The 9,196-nt window shown below is 37.9% G+C and overlaps 1 protein-coding gene across 1 annotated transcript in view; it reads right to left on the bottom strand.

Annotated features, from left to right (window-relative positions):
* Positions 1–9,196, bottom strand: part of Zeb2 (zinc finger E-box binding homeobox 2) — a 126,685-nt gene that overhangs the window by 28,165 nt on the left and 89,324 nt on the right. Inside the window, exon 3 of the mRNA XM_059260438.1 lies at positions 7,219–7,290. Within this exon, the coding sequence (XP_059116421.1) occupies positions 7,219–7,290 (72 nt within the window). The remainder of the gene's footprint in view (positions 1–7,218; positions 7,291–9,196) is intronic.

Genomic DNA, 9,196 nt, shown 5'->3' on the forward strand with positions numbered 1-9,196 from the left:
TAGGATGGCCCAGCCCACTGTAGGTAGCATCATGTCCAAGCAGGAGAACCTGGGCTGTATAAGAAACAGCATTCCTCTTTTGGTTTCTGCTTCAAGCTCTTGCCTTGGCTTCCCTCAGTGATGGACTATAATCTGTAAGCCAAATAAACATTTCCCCCCAAGTTGCTTTTGCTGTTGCGTAGCAATAGAAAGCAAATCGGGACACTGGGCAAAAGAAAGAGTTCTCCAGATTCTCATTTAGAGATTCTTAACCTTTCTATTTAATATATAAGTATTTTCCCAATTTCACTATTTCTTATTTTTAATCAAGTTTCAAATGTACTCAATAAATCATAACTCTCTAAAGCATCTCGTGAAAGTGAATTATTATGAGTTATTGTTTTATTGGATATTCTGAGTGTATAGTAAAGAAAATAGGTCTTATGCTTAACATAGAGTAAGAGACCAAAAAGGAACTTCATTCACGGTTCATTTTGCTTTCCTATTTCACATACTACTTGTTCCCCCACCCCATGCTAATGACATCCTCCTACATGTGTTCCACTTTTTCAGATTAAATGAAACTATGTCAGCCCTTGGTAATATCCCATCCCTCACAGGCTTTTCCCTCAGAGCCCTTCCTGCTTGTGTCTGTCTTGACATACAGAGCAAAGAGGCTAGGTCTAACTACTTCTTAATTCACTCTGCTGATCCAAACCACTGTTCCCCTATTTTACCAGCTCATTCATCATTAATTTATCCCATAACTCAGGAAATGACCTGCTCATTAACTATTGGCACTATATAAAGTACTATGCATGCTGAAAGGAATATGGAGAAAAACAAACAGTATCTACCTTCAGAATCTCCACCATATAAAGATTTTGAAGAATTTTGTTAGTTTGTTAGAGGCAGAGTCTTGAACTCATCATGTAGCACAGGCTGGCCTCAGATTCACCATCCTTTGCCTCCCAAATGCTAGAATTAGAGGTGTGCTCTGCCATGCCTGGCTGTAACTATAATGTTCTGAGGTCTTAAGTTATCTTTATTTGCATCAGGTTTTAGGGCACTGTCTATACAGTTTAAGTAAAATGACAAATGTCCTGTGACTACATTTCTTCCAGACTGCTGTTCAATAAAAGGTAGTAGTCTTGCCAGGCATGGTAGTACACATCTTTAATCCTAGCACTTGGGAGGTAGAGGCAGGTCAATCTCTGAGAGTTCAAGCCAGTTTGGTCCACATAGTGAGTTCTAGGACAGTCAGAGCTACTTAGTGAGACCGTGATTCAAACACACAAAAACGCAAACAAACAAAGCAAAAGGTAGTAGTCCAGGAAAATTGTACTCATTCCCTGTAGTCTAACAGTATGGGTGGTTAGTCTTAATTCTTCACTAAGCTCAAGACAGTTCAGTCTCTCAGAACCAGAACCAGGGACATGTGTGCTCTAATTCCCCCTTTTCCTTGTGGTCATCAGTCAATTCACCAACCCCATATCTGACAGAGGGCTAATACACAAAATATATAAAGAACTCAAGAAACTAGACATCAACAAACAAAATAATCCAATTTAAAAGTGGGATACAGATCTAAACAGAGAATTCTCAGCAGAGGACTCTCAAATGGCTGAGAAACACTTAAAGAAATGTTCAACATCCTTGGCCATCAGGGAAATGCAAATCAAGATGACTATGAGATTCTAATCTTACACGTGTCAGAATGGCAAAGATCAAAAACACATGTGACAGCTCGTGCTGGAGAGGATGTGGAGCAAGGGGAACACTCCTCCATTGCTGGTAGGAGTGCAAACTTGTACAGCCACTTGGAAATCAATATGTTGGTTTCTCAGAAAATTGGCAATTGATCTACCTCAAGACCCAGCTATTCCACTCCTGGGCATATACCCAAAGGATGCTCCATTCTACCACAAGGACACTTGTCCAACTATGTTTATAGCAGCTTTGTACATAATATGCAGCAACTGGAAACAGCCTAGATGTCCCTCAACTGAAGAATGGATAAAGAAATAGTGACACATTTACATAATGGAATATTATTCAGTTGTTGTTCTTCTTCTTATTATTATTATTTTTCCCCCATTGCCCTATGAAATTTTATGTTCCTTAAGGGCACAAATTAAATATTCTACTTCATTAAAGTTTATCTCCCCTCAAGCCTCAGTTTGAATTCTGCTTAAGATGAATAACAAGTGAGAGAGTTTGCTGATGGTTACTCAGATTGAAGGAAAAGTGAATCATGATAGCAGTCAGTTGTGAAATAAATAAAAAAACAGTTGACACCTTTGTCATCATTATATATAAGTGCTATTAAATCTTTCTATTCTTTAATTAATATAGAGATGCTAGTTTAAGATGAAGTGAGGTAGATGACTCATACTCATTGGAAAAATGCAGGTAGTTACTAACAACCTTCCTAACTTTCTCTCATACTTGTATTTCAAATGCTACAGCAGAATAATGGAAGGAGTTGTATGACTTTTGAAGTGATCCAGGATGTCAGAAGCTTTCAGAATTGTCTAGTCAGTGGCTGGGGAGATGGTTTTATTAGTAAAGTGCTTATCGTGTAAGCAGAAGGACCTGGGTTTGATCCCTAGGACCCACGTAAAAATGCTGGCTATGGCCAGGCCTGGTGGCACATCTTTGATCCCAGCACTGGTGAGGCTGAGGCACGTGGATCTCTATGAGTTGAAGGCCAGCCTAGTCTACAGAGTGAGCTCCAGGCCAGCCAAATCTACATATTAAGACCCTGTTTTAACCCCCGTCCCTCACCAAATGTTGAGTATGGTAGCATGCACTCATAATTACATTTTGGAAGAGGTGGAAACAAGTGGATCCCTGGAACTTGATGGTCAGCCAGCTAAGTCTAGCCTAATCAGTAGTTCCAGGCCAACTGAGAGACCATCTCAATAAAAAAAGGTAGACTGTCATTGAGGAATAACATTCAAAGTTGATCTGACCTGTGGCTTCCATATTCATGATGGATCAGTCATTTGTTATGTATCATATCTGGGAAAGCCTACAGAGATGGCTCAGTTTTGGCTCTCTAGTAAAATGTCAGATGTGGCAACATGTGCATTATGTGCTAAAAGCATATGGCTGGGGGTGATGGGAGGCGGAGACTAGCAGATACTGGAAGCCCACTGTCCAGTCTAGCTAGATTAATGAGCTTCAGGTTCAGTTAGAGACATTGTCCAAAAATTAAAGTGGAGGCCAATCACACCAATATAGATCTTTGACTGAATATGAGCATGCACATGTGTGCACACCCACCTATATGCACACATTCATTCTAATGAGTACATGTATATCACACACACAATTTTTAAAAATGTATTTTTGTTTTCTAAGAAGTTAATGAGGAGTAAATGTGAAAGGAAAAAATACCCTCATTTCATTTCATTTCTTCTTCATCATCTTTTTTTTTTTTTTTTTTTTTTTGAGAGGGTTTCTCTGTGTAGCCCTGGCTGTCCTGGAACCTCTCTGTGGACCAGGACTCCAGAAGAGAAGGAGATGGTGTATTAAGGAGAAATTTCAAGGGCTGGGGGTATATTTCAGTTGGTAGAGTGTTGGGCTAGCATGCATGGTACCCAGAGTCCAAACCCAGAATGACATAAAAGAAGGAGGAGGAAGAGGAAATCCAGGCATGGTGATGCATGCCTGTCACCTCAGCATTTGGGTAGTAAAGTCAGGAGGATCAGAAGTTCAAGACCATCCTTGTGACTTTGAGGCCAGCTTGGCCTAGAAACCCTGACTCCAAGAGAAAAAAGAAAGAAAGAAAGAAAGAAAGAAAGAAAGAAAGAAAGAAAGAAAGAAAGAAAGAAAGAAAGAAAGGAAAGAAAGAAGGAAGGAAGGAAGGAAAGAAGGAAGGAAGAGAAAAAGAAAGAAAAAGAAAAGGAAGAAAAAAAATCCAACAGAACAAGTTCATTATCTCAATTTCATTTCAATTAATACTTAAAAAATATGCCAGTGTTAAAACATGCTAAACTTATGTCTGGGAAGAAAAGAAAAAAAAACCTCATTTATTCTCTGAGAGGGCCAAGTCATAAACTGAGAAGTACCAGTAAATTTCTAATCACCAAGTCCACTGTGCTTGCTCAGCATTTCAGTTATTTGAAGCTTTTAATTGAGTTGACCATTTTCACCTTTATTAAACCTTTCTTTGCTCCAGGAATTTTTTTCTCTTCCTATAATCTTTTTTTCTTTCAGTGAATTTTATTTTTCTTTTTCCCTACCAAGAGGCCCATTCTCAATTCTCTACTTCCTTCAGTAGACACGCTCTTCATTAGTTCTATCATGCTGAATACTATCTGAATATACTTGCAGGGCTCTCAGGTCTCCTCCAGCCCTTGGGTTTCAATTAAAAATGAGAAGAAACACTCTCCACTCTCCCTCACCCCATACACACACATAACACACACACACACACACACACACACACACACACACACACACGCACCATACACACTTGCATGCATGTATAACTTTTATATGAAAATACTATCTGAATTATAGGTTCACAACCCTATAGATCCAGAAGTAGCAAGTATCACTATGCTACACACACACACACACACACACACACACACACACACACACGTCATCTGGGGCTACTTTACCTGTGCCATACAGTTATTAAGAAGTCTTGTTGAAAATTTCCCCACTTCACCACCCACGACAAACTCTCTCTCTCTCTCTCTCTCTCTCTCTCTCTCTCTCTCTCTCTCCCCCCCCCCCTCCCTTTCAGCACTTATGGCCGCATGACAACAACGGTTTATTGGTCTGGAGACTCTGGTTTCCTTAGAGACATCATGGTGATAGAACATAACCCAACTTCTTTCTTCTGATGCTTTCTTTATATCCTTCAATATATTATATTCTGATACTGCCTTCAGTTTATACATCCAACTTTATTTCCCATAAATTCCCTTTAATTCAGCCAAATCTTTTTACCCACTATCTGCTGACTACTTACTATTTTTTTTTTCTCTTTGGCTTAGATAATTCCACTTCTCCTTCCTTCCCTGTGCCTTCCTGACTACTGAAAATGTACTTCGTTCCAATTCAACTTCCTTCACAAAACCTATACAAATTCCCACTTTGCAGAATCTCTTCTATTTCTGTAATTCAAATAATCACCGCTCTTACCATTTGTTGCATATTTATCACATATTTTCACCTACTGTTCATTATTTTTTATGTGAATTAGGCTTATCTCCTAAATTAAATAATAACCATGGCTTAGTCTTCCTGGCCCATCTTCTCCCACACATGCATACAACAGGGACTTTATTGAAAACACTCAATGAACATGTATTGATTTACTTATTGACTGAATACATATGAAGCCTAAGGAATAGTGAGTATTAGGAGAAAAGGGATCTCAAAGTCTGTTGAAAGGGTGTTCAAGATTGATTTGTAAACCTCCTGGATTGGAACAATTTTTGTTAACCTCACTTTGGAGTCAGGTATTTACAATGGCTATTAAATTGTTACCTTGTTGCACTTCCAATGCTCACAAAGAAAATGAAATCAGCTTTTATTAATGCTGGAAGATGACATTTACCATTTTTTTAAAGGAACCTGAGGCCATTTTGGAACTTACAAACTGGAATTTTTTTTTTTTGGAGAGTTCTTAATTCATGGTATATTGCTATTATATTTTATATGAAATTATTTGGTTTTGTTTCTATTTTTTATAAGGCAACAGTATTCCAGTAACATATAATATTACAACTGTAGGTATTCTGAGCCATCAACTAGTTTGATATATGTACTTTACAGATACGGAAACTGAGATCCAAAGAAAATAACTGATTTGCCCAAGGTTGTAATCTAGGAATTGCTGAAGCTACATATAGAAATTAGAATTATCAGTGCATGATTCTATGACTTTTTTCTAGAACCACATGGTTGTACACTTTCAGTTTCATATTCAATTTGACATTATTCAAATCAGTAAAAACAAGAGTTTTTAAAAGTTATTTCTCTTATTTTGTGAACTAGTGCCTGTTAAGATAGGGAACTAGTGCCTCTTACGTCATTAATAAGAGTATGTACAGACAGCATGAGAAGTATGTTGGGATGTACATCAAATTAAGGGAAATGTAAACATCACCTTAATTATTTACACTTCTGGGTTTTTTTTGTTTTTGATTTTGTTTTTTTTGTTTTTTGTTTTTTCGAGACAGGGTTTCTCTGTGTAGCTTTGCGCCTTTTCCTGGAACTCACTTGGTAGCCCAGGCTGGCCTCGAACTCACAGAGATCCGCCTGGCTCTGCCTCCCGAGTGCTGGGATTAAAGGCGTGCGCCACCACCGCCCGGCTATTTACACTTCCGAAGCCACATAAAACTGCACTTTTTTTTTTTTAATTGGAAAGTTGAAGAAAAACAGTTTTGTTGTTTCGTTTTAGGAGATGGTTTTGTATTGGAGACTGTGCTAATATTTGTAATGGTGGTATGGAAGATTGTTTGAAACATGAATATAGTATCATACAGAAAGAGACATACACATAGTGACTCTGTGTCACTTTGTGCTGTGGGAAAAGATGTCTTTCAGTGTTTGGGGGAGAGCATGGTCACAGTTGCCCTTAATCTCTCTTCTCCTGCAGGGGCAGAGCCAAATAAAACACCACTTACTGTCGTCTTCTAGTGGTTATTCATCAGTTTTATTAAAAAGAAGTGAAATTGTCTATTCTTGTTTAAATGTCTGTCTGAAAAAATATTGTTTGGTATCTCTAGCACATACAGAGATTTAAAAGTGAAGAGAGAATTTGAGAGAAATTAAATGATTAAATTTTACAAGGAATGTTCATAGAAATTTGGCTTTGGGAAAATGCTTTGTAATCTTATAGTACATCATATCATTTGAATTCTCAATGACAGATATTAGGTGGTAGCTAATACAAGCATATTGTATTATAATCTAAGATGATTTTAAAGTAAAAATTACAACTAGAGATTCATATAATTCATGCTGTGAAAGGATCCATTTACACAACTCAATATTTTCGAGCTTTAGAGGTAAATTAGGGTACAAGAATGGCAGACAAATTTTCTTAATAAAGTCTAAGATGTGGTAAATTCAAATTTGAAACAAAACCAGATCTGTGAAGTCTAACCTTTTGTAAACCGTGGAGGTGCATATGGTTGGGTCTGTGTTTTATCAGATTCAGGAAACCATGACATGGAACACACATGATGTTGCTATGTAAATGTGGCTTACCTGTACCATTGTTAATTGTGGTCTGGATCGTGGCTTCTGGCCCCATAACATCATAATCATCCTTCATTTCTTCTGTGGGGGAAAATTATCTTTAGCATTTGAAAATTATAGAAAAGCTTACTATACTAAGCATGCCAAACACAGGAACAAGGAGGAGTCTTTCAAGGGAAACAGAAAAGACTTGTTGTAAACCTCTAAACAATAGCTTTGTTCAGGCAACTGAATGAATCCAAGGGTGCTGGCTGCACAAGAACTTATTTACTTTAAGCATTACTGCAAGCTGTGAAAAACAGAGGTGCTTATTTGAAGCCAACGAAGGGCTTTTCTTCTGGTGGCAGTTCTAGTGACAAACGGGGGGAGATGTTATTTTTTCAATAAGAGTTTAGTCAAAAGTGACGAAGTATTTGTACTTACAAAGAGAAACAGTAGCTGCTAACTCTGGGTGCTTGGTGGCAAGTCAGAGTTTTTCATTTTCTTTTCTTACTTTCGTTCCCCTTGGTGTAGCTATGATGGTGTTAGTCTAAGCAAGCATGCTTTTTCAAAAATCCAAAATTCTGCATATCAAAACTTGGAATGCCTAGCTTTACAAGCTAACATCTCTGATGTATTAAAAATATCCATTCACTGCTTTACATAAAATTCTAAAGTCTATTTTCCTTATTCCTTTCTCCCATCTCTTATAAACGGCTTTTTGTTTTAAGCATTTATGCTTCCACAGGTAATCATGCTCATTTCCTGATGAAAAGTATAAAGAAAACAGTAGCTCAACATTTTAATTAAGATGAAAATATGTGACATTGAAGGTGAGATTCATGAATGATTAAAGGCCATTTTTGAAAATGGTAATATTCTCGAATAAAGGAGGAATTTTTTAAAAATATGAATTTTCTCTGTCTACTATATTGCAGAGTATGTGGGAAGGCAGAGGAAGGCAAGTTACCCGTTAAAAACCTTTCAAATGAACAAACACAACATGGACTTTTAAAAACTGTAGTTTCACAGTGACAATACTAATGAAAACAGGGCATGATCCAAGATGAGGAGTTCTGTGCTGTAATCATTTCATGATAACACGAAGAACTGTAAGGAGAACTCTCAAATGCATCCTGATCATTTTCTGCTTCTCACATACTACACTACTGTGGCGGAAAACCAGGTGCTGGAAAGCCTTACAGCGGAAGTCCCTGTATCTGGACGTGGAATCAAAGCTGAGAGAGCATGTTCCTGTCAGATGCACAAACACACATGGATGCTAATTTAACGCCAGTCTTCAAAACAGTCACATCATTTTAATATATTTATTTAGGCTGTGCACCCATTTCAAATTACTTCCTGACCCTAGGTATCTCCTTTACTCCAGGAACATTTTCACAGGGACATTTTGCAATGAAAGACTTAGAAGCTCATACACAGCAACATTGTATGGTTGACTGTAATAACTGATGGTTCGAGAAACTCCTTTTGGTATTTTTATTGGCCCCTGAAAGAAGCTAACTAGGTGTTTCTGAGTCCAGTGTGAGGTAGAAATGCAGCTTCTGTGCCTTTTGTCCTCGCTCATCTCATGTGATTTCTGGTAGCCAAGAGTCACGAGAATCATCAGCTTTCCATCTCAGAGCACATCGAGCCACAGAGGGGAAAACAGTTAACTGCTTTATTTTTTTTATTTTATTTTTGCTTTTTGCATAATGGTGGTAATGTTCAAGATTTCTGCTGCACTTCCTTCCTCATTGTCATTTTCTTATGAAAAGGTAAAGAGAAGTTATAGTACTTGGCTGCTTCCCAAATTTGTAAACGTCGGTTGCACAGACGCACAGTAGGCCCTTTGTGCAAGGTGTGTTGTTTAGTTCTCACCATATTTTACCAGATGTGGCACAGCTGGTCAAAGGCAATGGTGCCGCTTTTACCTGGAATGCATTTTACTTCACCTTACTGAGCCCAGCCTTTTCCTTTCTTGACTATTAAGCTCTTCTATTAAGAT

This window comes from Peromyscus eremicus, chromosome 4 (genome assembly GCF_949786415.1).
Source record: "Peromyscus eremicus chromosome 4, PerEre_H2_v1, whole genome shotgun sequence".
Taxonomy (NCBI): domain Eukaryota; kingdom Metazoa; phylum Chordata; class Mammalia; order Rodentia; family Cricetidae; genus Peromyscus; species Peromyscus eremicus.